General features: G+C 46.7%; 1 protein-coding gene across 12 annotated transcripts in view; it reads left to right on the plus strand.

The window, feature by feature from the left end:
• The window catches only part of PCNT (pericentrin), a 104,476-nt gene that overhangs the window by 50,352 nt on the left and 36,691 nt on the right, over positions 1 to 17,433 (plus strand). For 9 of the 12 annotated variants that reach the window (XM_015474068.3, XM_059890185.1, XM_059890208.1 and 6 more), the window contains 9 exons: positions 1,089 to 1,318; positions 1,700 to 1,816; positions 1,932 to 1,952; positions 2,852 to 3,058; positions 4,956 to 5,126; positions 5,381 to 5,533; positions 6,860 to 6,952; positions 10,713 to 11,558; positions 11,966 to 12,157. In XM_015474068.3, the coding sequence (XP_015329554.2) occupies positions 1,089 to 1,318; positions 1,700 to 1,816; positions 1,932 to 1,952; positions 2,852 to 3,058; positions 4,956 to 5,126; positions 5,381 to 5,533; positions 6,860 to 6,952; positions 10,713 to 11,558; positions 11,966 to 12,157 (2,030 nt within the window). The remainder of the gene's footprint in view (positions 1 to 1,088; positions 1,319 to 1,699; positions 1,817 to 1,931; positions 1,953 to 2,851; positions 3,059 to 4,955; positions 5,127 to 5,380; positions 5,534 to 6,859; positions 6,953 to 10,712; positions 11,559 to 11,965; positions 12,158 to 17,433) is intronic. The other 3 variants (XM_059890201.1, XM_059890218.1, XM_059890223.1) reach the window with 1 other exon arrangement.

Here is a 17,433-nt window from a genome sequence, read left to right on the forward strand (position 1 = left end):
TAACGGCTCTATGGACGCCTGCCCTCTGCCCTACTTGCATGAAGGTCGAGTGGCCCCATCAAGGTCGAGTGGCCCTGGCACAGGCAGGTCCTGTCTGGGTGGCTGGCCAGGCAACGCTGACCGTTGCCGCGTCTCCCCAGCTGTGAATGGCATTATTCTAACTGCATGTTCATCCCGTTTGCCATCATTGCTACATCATTAGCATAAAAACTTACTGAGAATGCTGTGTCAGTGGGGATGACAGTTTGTCACAAAAGACTGACATTTATATAAACCAAAATAGCTAACTTCTGAATGCTGGTGAACTGTAGATGCAGATTTAGGGATTTAACAGTTTCTGGTTGGTACCAGCACCTTGGGGTCCATCTGAGGGAGACCCCATTTGAAAAGCTGCTCATTAACCTGCCCGTTCCCTTGGCCCGTGGCCTTGCCACCCGTCAACATTAGGTCAGCTGTAACTTTGCTGATGGCTCAGCCTTTTCCTCAGGACACGTCACCCTGGTACGTGGGCTGCCTGTAAGTTCAGCGGGTCAGTGGGAACCTTCCAGCTGGGCTGATATTCTCTCGGGTGGAGGTCTTAAGTCACATTTTATATTTCCATGTTGGAGAGTATATGTGAAGGCATAATTCCTAGAAAATTACCTGATAACATCATTTGGGGACACCCAAGATGTATTTTCTCCTCAGGCTTTAGAATTTTTTATTTTAGCCAATTTTTTGTTTGAAATATATAATCCCCAGCCCCTCTTCTCATGCGCATGGAAGTTCTCATTTTATTTCCAGTGGGTTCTGGCTGAACTGTGGCTTGTTCGGCAGGTTGTGGGCTCAGGGTCTGACAGGTCAAGGCGGCTGAAGCAGCTGTCATCCTCCGCCAGGTCACAGCCCGTGGTGGGGAGGGGACTGGGGGAGCCCTCTGCCCCCTGCTCTGGCCTGGCAGGGAGGTGGTGGGAGGAACCCCCTGCTCTGGCCAGGTGGGGTGGGTCTCAGGCTGCCAGGGCAGGTGCGTGCTGGTCTCTGCCGTGCTAGCATCCTGTGTCTGCTGGACGTGCACCCTGAGCGGCTCCCTGCCCTCTGTTCTGCATCTTCAGCTCTGCGGAGGGAAGTGGAGTCGCTCACCCAAGAGCAGTCGGAGGCCAGGAGGCAGGCAGATAAGGACCGTGCGTCCCTGCTCTCCCAGATGCGGTTTCTGGAGGCCGAGCTGGAGGAGCAGCTGTCTCATCAGCAGGCATGTGCCCGGCAGGCCGAGGAGCTTGCCGCCCTGAGGCAGCAGATTGACTCCCTGGACCAGCACCTGCGCCGCCAACGCCAGTTCATGGACGTAAGTCTTGAGCGATAACGTTTGCATCGCCAGAGGTCATCTTCACGGCGTGAGCTTCCTTCCAGGTTGTTAAGTCACATCTGTGCCAACGTCGGGGTGGACTTGAGCTCAGCTGATGTGTGTCTTGGGTGTTGCCCTGGTCCGGGGTGGTGTCCAGTGGCCCCATGTGTCTGCTCTTTCTCTCTGCCCACGTCTCAGAAGCCACCCTGGGTCCCCCCCTGGAAGCTGCACCCCTTCTCGTGGCTCCGTCGTACGAGGTGCCTGAGAAGAGGGGCCCTTCGCCCAGTTCCCTGTCCTCCCCTCCTGCTTCAGAGGGTGGTGGTGTCACTATGGGCAGTGGAGACGCTGGAATACATGTGAATAGGCCGCCCCTCGTGACAGGAGCAGGCAGTGGAGCGGGAGCGGGAGCGGGAGGACTTCCAGCAGGAGATCCAGAGGCTGGAGGAGCAGCTCCGCCAGGCGGCCCGGCCGCGGTCCCCCGGCCTCCGTGACAGCCACGTAAGTGAGCCTACCCTCGCCCCTGCCGGCCCAGCCTGGGGGAGCTGTTCTCTACGATGCTTGTAAGCTTTATCATTAATGACATTTTTGCCTTCCATGTACATGAAAACGACAGCGGGCACAGCTGGATAAGGAGGTACAGGTGCTCCGAGCTTGTCTGTGTCTGTCCATCTGTCCGCACCCTTGGTGCTGCTGCTCCTCACCTGACTGCTGCATGACCAGACAGGGAGGCGTTGGTGCACAGGGCTGTCTCTGGCTTGCTTTTCTTACTTCATTTTGTTTGGTCCAGATTTGTCTGCTTTTTCCTGTCCAAGGTCACTGTGGTGGTTTGTTCTTTCTAAAAATTAAACTTATTTTGAGATAATTATGGATTCACTTGCTGTTGTAAGAAATAAGACCCAGTTCCCCTGTGATGATATCCTGCAGAAGTCCCACTGAGGTGCAGACAGGAGACAGTGCCCACCCCTTGCACCCACTAATCCACACTCTGTCCGTATTTTGTCATCTCCATGCTGTCGTGCAGTCAGAGCATTGTTGTTTAGCTATAAAGTCGTGTCCAGTTCTTTGCAACACCAGGGACTGTAGCCCACCAGGCTTCTCTGTCTGTGGCATTCTCCAGGCAAGAATGCTGGAGTGGGTTGCCATTCCCTTCTCCAGGGGGTCTTCCTGACCCAGGGATGGAACCTACGTCTCCTGCATTAGCAGGCAAATTCTTTACCGCTGAGCCACCGGGGAGTTGGAGCGTAGGTGTAGCCTTTGCGCTCCGCCCGCACTTGACACAGATACTTGATGTGTCTGTGCTTGGTGCTTTTCCTGCTGCTCAGTGGCTTTCCATTCCTTACTATCAAAATTCATTTTATTTTACTAACAAATTCTGTGCTGTTATTCTTGTCTTTTTATGGAGAATTCTGTCATGTTCTTTCGCTTCACTGTGCAGCCAGGTCAGTTTTCTCACAGTTGTGTTGTACTTTTTAACTTGGAAGGTGGGGCATTTTTTAAAAACTATTGTTTCTGAAGTATTTTTTGTGGTTTTAGGTTGAATTGTTAGAAGAAAAATTGAGAGAAAAATCAGATGGACTTAATGAATTGATTCTAAAGAAAGAATTGGTAGACAGACAAGTACTAATTCAGGGAGAGGAGATCAGGCGTCTGGAGGAGACGAATGCCAGCACCACGAGAAAACTGCTGCAGCTCCAAGAAGAGCTGGAGACACAGCGGAGAGCCGTGCGGGCCCTGCAGCAGGTGAGCACGGCGAGGGCTGCCGCTGGCGGAGGTGCCTGCGGGCCCTAGCTGCTGGGCTGGGCTTCCTCTGCCCCTGGCCTCGACCCTCTGCTGTATGTTCCCTGTGCTGTGGACACAGTTGCCAAGCGTGTGGGGCCCCTCGTCCCCAGTGACCCCAGCTGGGTGTCCTGCCCTGCAGCTCGGCTCTGACACTGTCCACCCGGAGGTGGCGCCAGACCTCACAGCTTGGGGCTCAGCCCCACGGCCGCGCCCCCGCCCCCAGACGTCCACCTCAGGGTCAGCCTGTATGAATCTGAGGGGCCCGGGACCCCCTCTTGGGGTTCAGATCTGCTAGAGCAGCTCACGGAACTCCAGCACTTCACTTGCTGACCTCCACGTTACTGTAAAAGGATCCAGGTCGGGAGCCACCGGGTGGAGGCTCTGCGGAGGCCAGGTGTTCGGGAGAGCGCTGCTTGGTGGAGGCCTCATGGCACAGCCTGTGACACGGGGTCAACCTTCAGCCCATCTCCCCTCCCGGAGGTCAGGATGACACCGGCAGCTCTGACCTTCAGTCATGTGGTCGACTGCCCTGGCAACCAGTCCCCAACCGTCGGTGACCCGGAGGCTTCCCCAGAGTCACCTCAGTGACACAGACCGGGTGTGGCCGGAGGGGCTGCTGACAAACGTCAGGGCGCAGCCACGGCTCTCGTGGCTCAGGAGGCCCCACTGCTTACTATCAGTCACGGTGTCGCGTTTAGAGTGGTCGCAGTTTGTACCGATTTTTATTAGCACTCCTTTGTCTCTCAGGTACTCTGAGTTTATTCTTAGTAATTAATTACAAGCAGGTTCAAGATTTCAGGTTTAGAAAGCTTGTTGTGTTACACACATAGAGCCTAGTTATAATTATTTTAGTTTTTCAGTTACGAATTTGTCAGTCCCCAGTGAAAATACCTCCAGTGACAGTTCTTCACGTTGTAATTTGAAATTTTGTGTCTATGATGTACCAGGGCTTGTGTCTGAGGGTGTAAGATGAGTGTGAGCAGGTCTCTTTTTGGGGGTGGGTGGAGCGGGCAGGAGGGCCTCCTGGTCAGCGTTGACTTCCTCTGTGCATTTGGTTCTTGGAATCAAGCTTTCTTGTATTTTGTGTCATTGGAAGTTTCACAGAAAGTCTCTGAGACTCGGTGAGAAGTTTTATTTTGGAATCATTGTTTTGGCTCTGAGAAAACACTGCCTCCAGGAAGAGAGTTCATTTTTGAAAACACCACTGGGAACCATTAGAGGAAGCGCAGACCCCTCTTGAGGACATGCAGTGTGAAGGGACCTCTGGCTCAGGCCCCTCAGCCCCAGTCACCAGCCTGCTCGCTCTGCCTGCTGGGGGCAGTTCTACCCCTGACTCCAGCAGACAGCTGCTGAGCTTAGTAGGGACCATGGGTGTAGAAAACGCCTTTATTTCTTCTATGGAGTTGAACCACATGAACTTTGAATGTATGTTTCTTCCCCACTTAATATTTTACGCATGTTAAATGTTCCTTGGAAACTTATTAACGGGCTGTTCACCTTCATTGTACAGAGGTGTTGTCAGCCATTGCCCTGTTCTTTGGCAAGTTGTTTCTGATTTTTTGGAAAAAAATGCTAACAGCTTAGACATTCTTTTTGTGCCGTGCTGAATAGTTACTGGGATGACCTCCTTCCAGGGGAATCTTGGGGGTGTGGTGGCTCCCTTTGGGCTGTGCCCTCCACCAGGCAGGTGTGGCTCTGGAGCGTGGCTGGGTCTGTGTGTTGTGACTGCACGTGCAGGTGTGCGTAGGTGTGCCTCAGGAGGGCTGAGCGTGATCTGCACTGCAACAGCAAACAACAGTTTTGAGACCCCCAGTTTCCTGAGGCACTTGCCTAAAATGAACCTTTTTTACTTAAATAGGACAAAGAGGCATTACAGGAGCAGCAGATGAGTAACCTGCTTCAGGTGTCCGCGCTGCAGTCCAGACTGGACGAGGGCAAGTGCCCGGTGCCCCCCGAGGGCGGTCGTCCCGACCGTGCCGAAGCCCAGCTGGAGGCGATGCAGGGGGCTCTCAGGCAACGTGAGGCTGAGGTGCGCGGGGACTACACAGGGCACTCCCTCGCCGTGTGTGTCTGCCGGGGCCTCCCTGCTGTGTGCAGGATGTCCACGTGGCACGGTTTGTGGGCTTGTCACAACTATATTCGCTTTGTAGTTTAACACTTGTGTGGATTGTGGGATAATAATTTTTTCTGGCATGTGCTTTAAATGTTTTAAGTGATTTTAATAATTATTAAGGTCAATTAGAATATTAGATAACTTTTAATGCTTACCTCCTTTAATGCAAGGTTTCGGACATAAAAGAACAATTAGAAAATCTTAAAGATGACTTAGTAAATAAAAATGAAGAAATACTGCATCTGAACTGGAAATTAGGCCTGCAGGACAACAGCACCGCTGCCAGCATCAAAGAGCTTCAGGAGGAGAACGCCCATCTGAAAGTAAGTGAGGAAGACCCCCTGCCTCCATCCATTCGGTCGTGGAATTGCTGTGGCCCCGGAGGGACCGGCAGTTGTGGGGAGTCAGGCCCCCGGGCCCCCCCCAAACACACGGCACCTCCTTACTGAAGCCAGAGGGACTTCGTGCTGTCAGGGCTCTGCCACAGGGTGGCCCCGGCAGCTCTAACGTGTGTGTGGAGGTGGGGAGAAGCTTTTGGGACATCTTAGTGGGAATCGGAGTCACCTTGACCAGTGAAGGTCATCTGCTTCCCCTCCCCCACCAGACTCTGCTTTTTGTTTGCACCTTCAAAGTCCAGTCTTGTGAAGGATTCTTATTGGAGTAAAATTGCAGGAGAGGCACCTCCCTGGTTGCGGAAACTGAGGAGGAAATGTCATGACTTAGGACCCTGTCCCTACTTCGGGCTGCATTCGAGCAGAGGTGTTTTCAGGACAAAGTTGCTTCCTTCCAGCATTGCAAAAAATCTGTTATGTCTTCTCTTTTATCTGAATGTAATTGTGCTCTTGAAGCAAACAGCCAAAACCACCTCTCTGTAGTGTGGATGACAACCACAGTTGTAAAGAGAACATCACCTTCATAGACGGCCTTGACGTGGGTGGAATTTAGACTCCTGCATTGCCTGTGGTTGCAGTCTGGATAAGGGTGAACTCACTTCGTGAAAGGAAGTTGACGGGTCATGTCGTTTATGCCTGTTCCTCTTGAAGGTTGCAACTGTAATCTTTAGTGACAGCGGAGTTTTAGGTCACTCCTTGACACTGGCTGTCCTTTGGGCGGGAATTCTTCCTTGATGAATAGATGATGGCACATGAGAGCACACGTGGCCGTTCTTTGGTGATTGCTTTGAAACGAGTTACGTGGAAAAATGCAGTAACATTTTGGTTTTTGAAAGCTAAACTAATAAGTTACTTTAGACAGAAAGCACTTAAATAGGAGAACATTTTCGAATTGAGTGTTACTGTGACTAGCATGCACATTTAGTAGCTCAGTTGTATTCAATTCTTTGCAACCCCGTGGACTATAACTTGCCAGGCTCCTGTGTCCGTGGGATTTTTCAGGCTAGAACACTAGAGTGGGTTGCCATTTCCTCCTCCAGGGGATCTTCCTGACCAGGGATCGAACCCATGTCTCCTGCATTGCCCGTGGATTCTTTACCTCCTGAGCCACTGGGGAAGTCCTGAGTATTATTAATACTATTTAAAACTGCAGGTTTATTTAATTAGGGTATTTCGTGTCTTTGAGATCTGGGGACCCTTTCCCATGGTAACACTTTCTTGGCATTATTACCACTGTAATTGTTATTATTTCCACAGACCCTTCTGCAAAATAAAGAAAGCGAGATGATGCATGTGCGTGAGTCGGCGGAAGCGCAGCTGGCCAGGACAGGAAGTGGTGCTCTCAGTGAGGTGGGCCTTGCCTGATGCTGCACTTTGGCATCACGTCCTCAGTAGTTTGTGAGGTGTCTAGGGATCAACAGAGGCCTCTGTGTCCTTACACAAAGGATGTAGTGTTTTTTTTTTTTAATGATTCATGTTGGAGGAAGGTGTGAAGATGTAATGTTGGAGGAGGCTGTAAGGGCTGTAGAGTATAAAGGAGTTCTGTTTGTAGCTCTTAATGGCCACAACATTGCAGTGACAGGCTGTTGGGATCTGTGTTAGTACCTTATCTATTCGGCAAAAGTTTTTAATATCCTTTTGTGTTACTTCAAGGAATACCTTTAAAGCCAGCGACTAATTTTTAAAGGCGATTCTATCAGTTACTTGTCCTTAGTGCTAGAATTGGTCATGTGAGTATAATTTTACATACTGATAATATCATAAATACTAAAAAGTTTACGTGATAAGGAAAATATTTTAGTCCCATTAAGAATAGACAATCACAGATATTTTCTTTTGGGATTTTTGTTTGTTTCTTTCTTGTTGTTCAGTCACTAAGTTGTGTCTGATTCTTTGCGACCCCATGGACTGCAGCACGCCAAGCTTTCCTGTCCTTCACTATCTCCCAGAATTTGTTCAAACTCATGTCCATTGAGTCGGTGATGCCATCCAACCATCTCATCCTCTATCACCCCCTTCTCCTTCTGCCCTCAGTCTTTCCCAGCATCAGAGTCTTTTCTGGTGAATCAACTCTTCACATCAGATGGTCAAAGTATCGGGAGCTTCAACTTAAACATCAGTCCTTCCAATGAATATTAAGGGTTGATTTCCTTTAGGATTGACTGGTTTGATCTTATATATAAATCTGTACATCATTTGTTTTCTGTGATTATATTTCTCATTTTTTGTGTCAACAGTATCTTACTTTGATATAATAACCCCAAATTCCACTTGTAGATTAGACTTCTGATTCTTTGAAAGAACACATTTTGTTACATTTTCTGTCCTTACTTTGTGTCAGTGAAGACTTTCATCATTTAAAATCATCGTATCTTTAGGTTTTTTTTTGTAAACTACACTTACGTTCCCACCACTATTAAGACCTCTTTTGATGTGGTTATTGCTCTTTATTTCCTGTGCTTTCTTTTCCAGCAGCTGTTTGATATCCTAACATCTTACTCTCAACATACATTATCCCTTCCTTCATGATTTATTTTAATACTTGGGTTAGTATCACATCTTTAATTTTATCATTTACTTTTCCCCTTACTCTGTATAGTTTTCAAGAAAGAAGACTTGAACATTTTTTATTAAATGTATTCTTGTTTAGCTTTGTTGCCATATGGGAAATGGGCTTAATTTTATTATCCAGTTGTTTGCCATGAGCCAAGCACATCATAGATGTATATACGTATATAATTGTTGTATATTAACCTTGTATCTTGTTACTTTGCTAAACTCACGTATACTAGTAGTGTTTTTATAGATTTCTAAGGTTTTCTATGTAGATGAGCACACCATCAGCAAATATAGACAGCTTTATTTCTTTCCAGTCTTTGTCTTTTATTTCTTTTCCTTCCTTATTACAATGTCTACCACTTCCAGTGTAGTGTTAAATAAAACAGGCGAGAGCAGTCATTCTTGCCTTGTTTCTGATCTTGGAGGAAAGTGTTTATTGTTTCATCAGTATGTATAATGTTAGCTGTAAGTTTTTCATAGATATCTTTCATCCAATTGAGGAAGTTCCCTTTTGTTTCTACATTGCTTCCTCTAAATCTTTTGAGATGATTATATTTCTTTTATTCTCATAATATGGTTAATTATACTGAGTGATTTTTGAAGGTTAAACCAACCTACATTCCTAGGTTAAACCCTGTGTGGTGGTGATGAGCTACCATTTTAATATATTGTTGGGTTTGATTTGCTGATCTTTTGTTAGTGGATTTTACATCTGTGTTTATGAAGGGTGTGTGTGTGTATCATATTTAATCAGGTATTGGTTTTGTTGGGCTTATAAAATGTTGGCAGGACTTCCCTGGCCGTCAGTACTTAAGACTTTGCCTTCCAATGCATAGGGTGTGGGTTCACTCCTTGGTTGAAGAGCTAAGATCCCACATGCCTTGTGACCTAAACACCAAAACATAAATAGAAGCAATATTGTAACTGTACTGTATTTCAGGGGACTTATTTTAGACTTTCGTGTTTTACTTTTAAAGCCACTTTCACGCGCTGGGTTTGATATTTTGAGTGTGTTGCTTGTGTTGTGACTTGGCTCTTTTGTCATGCCCATCTCTTCGTCTCAGCATGCTGAATGTGCAAGTGTGTACAGACAGAGTTACTCCCCTGTGCCTCCGGCTATCTGCAGGAGAGACGAGAGTGTCTGCAGTGCACCTCGTGGGGCTAGGGAGAGGGTCTTGCCTCACACTGAGAAATTTTCTTTTTTTCAACTACACACTAGCATTCAGGTATGATACATGTGAACCTGGTGCATAGCTTATGTTATCCAAACCAAAACCAAAAAGTCAGTTTTCTTACTTTTGTTTTTACTATGGGCCAGGCTTGGATTTGTATTTAAAGTAATTGTTAATTAATACTAGTGAAACCAAGAATTGTGTGAAACTCTCAATGTTTAGAAAGTATGTTCCTATAACAAATTGGTTGAGTATTATGAACTAGAACACAGATTGGTTAGAACTCTTTTGTATTCTGGTTGCTACTGTTGATGTAATCTTTCTAAAAAAAATTTATTTGGTTTCACCGGATCTCAGTTGCAGCATATGGTCTCTCAGTTGTGGCCTGCAGGCTCTAGTTCCCTGACCAAGGATCAAACGCAGGCCGCTGCATTGGGAGCATGGAGTCTTAACCACTGAACCACCAGGAAAAGTCCCTATTGATGTAATCCTAAGAGAACGGAATGTGTGGGCCGTATTGACATAGATTTCAATCCTGATTTTCCATTTATTGTCTTTGTGATCTTGGCAAAATATTTCATATCTACATTTCAGCTGTCACACCTTTAAAATAGGGACAATGACGTTTCCTGTCTTAACATTGTTGAGAATTAGATTAAACAGCACAAGTAGAAGCATCGCTTGATGCCTGGTGAGTTGAATCCCCAGATCCCTGCTGTGCACTCTGTGGAAAACGTGCTGTGAGCTCTGGCTCGTTCACATTCTTCCTTACTGCAGACCTCCCTTGTCGAGTCTTCTTGCTTTTATTCTTGTTCTAGTGTTAGAATGACACCTAAAATCTAAATGCCCTTTGGGAAAACCAAACCATAGTTGCGTAAATGTTAAGAAGATGGACATTTAGAAGGTGGTGAACACTCCAGTATTCTTGCCTGGAGAATTCCACAGACAGAGGACCCTGGCAGGCTACAGTCCATGGAGTTGCAAAGAGTTGGATATGACTGAGGGATGAACATTAACATGATGAATTAGAAGGTGGTGAAAACATTTGTGTGTAATATCATCAGTTGAGCTTTGGCCACGTTAGGACTTCCCTTGGATCAGCACAGCCAGGCTCGGGGCCTGCCTCAGTGATGGAATGTGGCCTTGATGAAGTGTTCCAGCAGCTGCAGATACAAATTTCTGACCATTTTGACACACTTGAAGTCTCTCTTTTTCAGGTGTTAATGTCTTCAGTGACATTATTAGTTACTTCCACAGCTAATTTAAGTTGTGAAGTCTCTCTATTCTGTGAGAATGAGTTCAGGCAGAATGGTAAGTGGGAAGGGGTACTTCTGAAGTTGATGCATATAATTTCCCTCTGAAATGTGCTTGTCCTTCAGGTTGTGTGTAATAGAAGTTCTGAAGTTGAAGAGCTAAAATCCATTATTGAGACTCTGCGTGAGAACCAAGCACGGCTGCAGAAGGATAATGCTGAGGAGATTGAGCAGCTCCACGAGGTCATCGAGAAGCTGCAGAGGGAGCTCCCACTCGGGGGGCCTGAGGCTCCCAAGGCCGGGGAAGGTGGGGCCATGAGCCTGCAGAGTGAGCTGCTGGGCCTCCCGGCTGAAGGAGCTGAGGCCCCTGCAGTGCTGGCGGGTGAGCTGCATGCTGCCCTGGAGGCCAAGGAGGCCCTGAGCCAGCGGCTGGCCGAGCAGGAGCGCCAGCACAGCCAGGCCCTCGAGGCCCTCCAGCAGCGCCTACAGGCCGCGGAGGAGGCGGCCACACGGCAGTTGGCCGAGCTGCAGCCTGAGGGCGTAGCCTCCCAGATCCGCGAGTTTGAAGCTGCCCTGCATGCCAGGGAAGCAAAGATCGCAGAGAGAGATTTAGAAATTCAAGCTCTGCGCCGGGAGAAGTCCACCCACTCCGCTGAGCTGGAGGCCATTCTGGCAGCCGTGGCCCGCTTCCGCCATGCCCTGGAGCAGCAGCTCCTGGCGGCCAGTGGGGAGCCCCCTGAGCTACAGCGACTCCGAGAGCAGTGTGTCTGCCTCAGCCGCCAGCTGCAGGCACTCAACCAGCGATTCCTCAAGTGCCAGAAGGAGCTGGACGAGCGGCAGGCGTGTGGGGAGGGTGGTTCCCAGGGCTGGGTGCCTAGGGGCAAAGAGACCTCCTGCAGTGAGGAATTGCAACAGGATGTGGATGGCAGGCAGCTGGCCCAGGCCCTTGACAGCCGTGGCAGTGACCCACAGGTGGGTTTGGTCTCCGCAGGCTACAACTTGCACAGCCTGTGTGTGCTGAGAGCTGGGTGCACGTCGGAAGGTGGGATGTGTCCGGGGAGCTGGGTGTGTGTGGGGGTGCTGCAGGGGGTTGCTGGGGGCAGACAGGGTACTGGGAGTGCATGCGGGGAGCTGAGCAGCTGCTTGACATCTATGGGAGGCCGTGCTTCATGGGGTCCCCCAGCTCCGGCACATTTTGGCCTGCCGTGGGCGTGTATCCCTCATCTCCTACTCTGTGTGGGCTTCTGGTCATAAGCTGTGGGCTTTCCCTCAGGCTCAGCTGGCTGGGAGCCCGATGGGGCCTTGCTGCACTTCTGGCTTTCTGATGCCCTTGGCTGTGTGCTCATAAGCATCATCCTTGTTTTCTCCACGCATTGTAGAGCCTAGTTAAGGATGACCTGCAGCCAGCCAAAGCCCTGCCTACACTGACCTGCGCCCGCCCCAGCCAGCAGGACAGCGTGATATCTGTACTCACAGTCTGCCAGCAGCAGCTGGAGTCTGAGCTGCTCTTAGTGAAAAAGGAGATGCGCCTGCATGCGGAGGACGGCGGCAGAGCATCAGGAGCAGTGAAGGTGCCTGGGGACATTGTCGGGGCGGGGCACAGGACCTGAGAGCTGTTCCCGGGCAGAGACCCCCTCAGTGTCTTTGCTGTGACGGTACAGGTTACGCAGACTTTAGACAGGAACACCTCTGGGTCCATCGCTCTTGGTAGAGCTGTTCAGATCCATTTGGAAATTTCTTATGTGTTTAATCTAAATACACATCTTAGCAGCTTGTGAAGAGTGAGCAGTCAGTGCAGGTAGGATTTAACTGGGATCTAGGCCTTGCGTCCAAGGTTTTTCAGGTGAGGGCGAGCTGCCCGCAGCTGCGCTGCCCCCACACGACCTTTGCGGCCAGCCTCCAGTTCACTTGGGAAGGCTTTGCGTTGGTTGGTTGAACTTTAGGTGTTTTCCATTGCTCCCCAGCAAAGAAGAGCGAGTGATCCATGATTCAGCAGTTTTAAATTCGGATCTCAGGACAGTTGTTGTTCCGTTATTATCTGTATAACGTGTAATAATTATACATTGTTGTTGTTCATTCGCTCAGTCATGTCGAACTCTTTGTGACCCCATGGACTGTAGCACACTAGGCTCCCCTGTCCTTCACTAACTCCCAAGGTTTGCTCAAGTTCATGTTCACTGAGTCAGTGATGCCATCTAACTATGTCATCCTCTGCTGCTCCTTTTCCTTTGGCCTTCAGCCTTTCCCAGCATGAGGGCCTTTTCCAATGAGTCAGCTCTTATGATCCCAAGACAGAAGCTACCAGAAAGCTAGCGTCTCTTTTCCAGGGGCAGGAAGGAGGCTGACAGCGTCGTTATTGCTGGTGTGGACCCTGCAAACCATGCTGGATTCCAGCCCTAACCTGCTGGGATGTGCAGGAGCCGTGTGCACCATGTTGGTATTGGGAAATTGGGAGAGTCTGACTTGCCCAGCAATAGGACTGTGCACTTAGGCCTGCAGTTTTGAGAGAGAAAACTTGAATTTGATGTTGTGTGTTTATCACGTCCCCTTCAGAAAAGCTACTCTGTGGAGAACGTCCACTGACTCTAGAGCACTTGTCTCAGTGCCCTTGGGTCAGGAACATTTGTCTGAATTCTTAAAGCTCAGCCCTGCGATGTCATGAGCCGGTTGCCAAATTTTTTGAAGTTAACACACTGACAAGGAAATTGTAGATTTGTTCCATAAATTGCAATTTTGTGTTTTCCAGTGTTTGCGTATTGAGCCTTCTAGGCCTTTTTTTCCTTAAAAATAAAAAACTTCTGTCCCCAGTGAATTGCCACTGAAATGGGTTCTGGCAGTTGCCTTTTTGTGTCTGTGTGTGGTGTGACTCAGTGGCATCAGGTATGTTTGTAACGTGTGACCACGCATCTCCACAGCCCTCTTCCTCTTGCAAAACTGAAACTCTGTCATATAAACCGTAAGTTCCATTTCCCCTCTCCCCCAGCCCTGGCAGACATTTCTTCTGTCTGTCTCTATATAGGTTTATGAGGTACTCTGTAAGTATTCATAAGTGGAGTCACACAGTATTTGCCTTTCCGTGTCCGGCTGATTTCACTAAGCATAATGTTATCCAGGTTCATCTATGTCATGGCAGGTGTCAGAATTTCCTTCCTTTTTAAGGCTGAATAATACTCCATTGTATGTATATACCACATCATGCTTATCCATAAACAGTATGGACCAACAGAAGCAGAAAGTATAAAGAAGAAGTGGCAAGAATACACTGAAGAACTGTACAGAAAAGATGTACATGACCCAGATAAGCACGATGATGTGATCACTCACCTAGAGCCAGACATCCTGGAATGCGATCAAGTGGGCCTTAGGAAGCATCACTACAAACAAAGCTAGTGGAGGTGATGGAATTCCAGTTGAGCTATTTCAAATTCTAAAAGATGATGGTACGAAAGTACTGCACTCAGTATGCCAACGAATTTGGAAAACTCAGCAGTGGCCACAGGACTGGAAAAGGTCAGTTTTCATTCCAGTCCCAAAGAAAGGCAATGCCAAAGAATGTTCAGACTACCGCACAATTGCGCTCATCTCACACGTTAGCAAAGTAATGCTCAAAATTCTCCAAGCTAGGCATCAACAGTACATGAACCATGAATTTCCAGATGTTCAAGCTGGATTTAGAAAAGGCAGAGGAACCAGAGATCAAATTGCCAACATCTGTTGAATCATCGAAAAAGCAAAAAAGTTCCAGAAAAACATCTCCTTCTGCTTTATTGACTACACCAAAGCCTTTGACTGTGTAGATCACAACAAACTGTGGAAAATTTTTCAAGAGATGGGAATACCAGACCACCTTACCTGTCTCCTGAGAAATATGTATGCAGGTCAAGAAGCAACGGTTAGAACCAGACATGGAACAATGGACTGGTCCCAAATAGGAAAAGGAGTATGTCAAGCCTGTATATTGTCACCCTGCTTATTTAACTTATATGCAGAGTACATCATGCAAAATGCTGGGCTAGACAAACCACAGGCTGGAATCAAGATTGCTGGGAGAAATATCAATAACTTCAGATATGCAGATGCCACCAACCTTATGGCAGAAAGTGAAGAGGAACTTAAGAGCGTCTTGATGAAGGTGAAGGAGGAGAGTGAAAAAATTGACTTGAAACTCAACATTCAAAAACTTAAGATCATGGCATCTGGTCCCATCATTTCATGGCAAGTAGATGGGGAAACAATGGAAAGAGTGAGAGACTTTATTTTCTTGGGCTCCAGAATCACTGCAGATGGTGACTGCAGCCATGAAATTAAAAAACGCTTGCCCCTTGGAAGAGAAGCTATGACGAACCTAGACAGCATATTGGAAAACAGAGGCACTACTTTGTCAACAAAGGTCCATCTAGTCAAAGCTATCATTTTTCCAGTGGTCATGTATGGATGTGAGAGTTGGACCATAAGGAAAGCTGAGCACCAAAGAATTGATGCTTTTAAACTATGGTGTTGGAGAAGACTCTTGAGAGTCCCTTGGACTGCAGGAAGATCAAACCAGTCAATCCTAAAGGAGGTGAGTCCTGAATATTCATTGAAAAGACTGATGCTAAATCTCCAATACTTTGGCCACCTGATGGAAACAGCTGATTCATTGAAAAAGAGCCTGATGCTGGGAAAGATTGAAGGCAGAAGGAGAAGGGGATGACAGAGGATGAGATGGTTGGATGGCATCACCCACTCGATGGACATGAGTTTGAGCAAGCTCCAGGAGATGATGAAGGACAGGGAGGCCTGGTGTGCTGCAGTCCATGGGGTTCCAAAAGGTCGGACATGACTGAGCAGTGAACTGAACTGATACTTATCCATTCATCTGTCTATGGATGCTTGAGTTGCTTCCACATTTTCAAAATTTTTATTGTTTTATTTGGCTGCTCTGGGTCTCAGTTGCTGCACATGATGTCTTCACTGCTATGTGTGGGCTCCTTGGTTGCTTCGTATAGGCTTTTTAGTTGTGGCACACAGGCTCTGTAGTTGGGGTGTATGGGTTCTCGTTCCTTGACCGGGGATCGAACCCAAGCCCCCTTCGTTGGGAGTGCAGAGCCTTAACCACCGGACCGCCAGGGACGTTGTACCTCCACGTTTTAACTTGTGAGTAGTGCTGCTGTGAACATGGTGTACAGATATCTCTTTGAAACCTTGGTTTCAGTTCTTTTAGGTGTACACCCAATACTAGAGTTGCTGAATCATGTGATAATTCCATTGCGAATTTTCTGAAGAACTACTATAGTGTCTTCCACAGTGGCTGTACCATTTTACATTTCTTTCAAAAGTATACGAAGGTTCCATTGTAAAGTAGTCATCCTAATGGTTGGGAGGTGGTATCTAATTATAGTTTTGGTTTGCATTTCTCAAATGATTAGTGTTATTGAATATCTTTTCATGTGCTCATTGGCCATTTATATATGTTCTTTAGAGAGATGTCTCATCATGGCAAATTTTGAATCAGGTTGTATGGTTTCTTTTAATTGAGTTTTAGGAGTTCTTTATATTTTTCTGGGTATATTAATCCCTTTTCAGGTATTATTGTTGTTCAGTTGCTAAGTTCTGTCGGATTCTTTGCAACCTCATGGTCTGCAGCACACCCCACTTCCCTGTCCTCCACTATGTCCTGGAGTTTGCTCAGGTTCATGTCCATTGAGTCGATGATGCTATCTAACCGTCTCATCCTCTGCCACCGTCTTCTCCTTTTGCCTTCAATCTTTACTAGCATCGGGGTCTTTCCAGTTAGTCAGTTCTTCACAACAGTTGACTAAAGTATTGGTTAAATAATGAAGATCCATGTATTATCAGGTGTATGATTTGTAACTATTTTTTCCCATTTCGTGTGTTGCATTTTTACTCTATGGACAGTGTCTTTTGATGCACAAATTTTAAAAATGTCATGAAGTCCAGTTTGTCTTTGATCTGTCTGATATCTTTTGTGTAATATACAGGCAATAGTTGCCAAGTTCAGCATCGTGAAGCTTTTGCCATGTGTTTTCTCAGAGTGTTATAGTTTTATGTCTTTGATCTATTTGGTGTTAGTTTTTGTACGTGGTTTTAGGTAAGGGTCCAACATCATTCTTTTGCATGTTAATATCCTGTATTACCAGCATCATGTGTGAAAAGACTGTCCTTTCCCACTGAATGATCTTAGCACCATTGTCAAAAATCATATAACAGTATATGCAAGTGTCTATTTCTAGGCTTTCTGTACTAGTTCATACGTTTTGATTACTATAGCTTTGTCATAAATTTTACAATCAAGAAGTACTGAGTCCTTCAGTTTTGTTCTTGTTAGATTATTTTGGCTGTTCAGGGTCCTTTAAAACACCTTGTGAATTTCAGAATGGGTGTTTTAATTTCTGTAAAAAAGGTCTTTGGAATTTTGATAGAACAGCTTTGCATATGTAGAATGCTTTGGGTGGTATTGACACATTTTAATTTTAATACTAAGCCTTTAAATCCATAGCCATGAGACATATTTCCATTTATTTACGTCCTCTTTTAATTTCTTTTAAGAGTATCTGTAGTTCCATTGTACAAGTCTTTCACCTCCTTGATGAATTCTTGGTTAATTTTTCCTTTCTTCCTTCCTTTTTAAAAAAAAAAAATTATTTTTGTTGTTGTTGCTGTCATAAATGGAATTGTTTTAATTTTTTTCAGATAGTTCCTGCATAGAAATGCAGCTGACTTTATATGCTGACTTTGTATCTTGCAATTTTACTGAATTCATGCATTAGTTCTAACAGTTTCTTTGTGAAATCTTTAAGTTTTCTACATGTAGGATCATATCATCTGTGAATATAGATCATTTTAC

The sequence above is a fragment of the Bos taurus genome, chromosome 1 (genome assembly GCF_002263795.3).
Source record: "Bos taurus isolate L1 Dominette 01449 registration number 42190680 breed Hereford chromosome 1, ARS-UCD2.0, whole genome shotgun sequence".
Lineage (NCBI taxonomy): Eukaryota > Metazoa > Chordata > Mammalia > Artiodactyla > Bovidae > Bos > Bos taurus.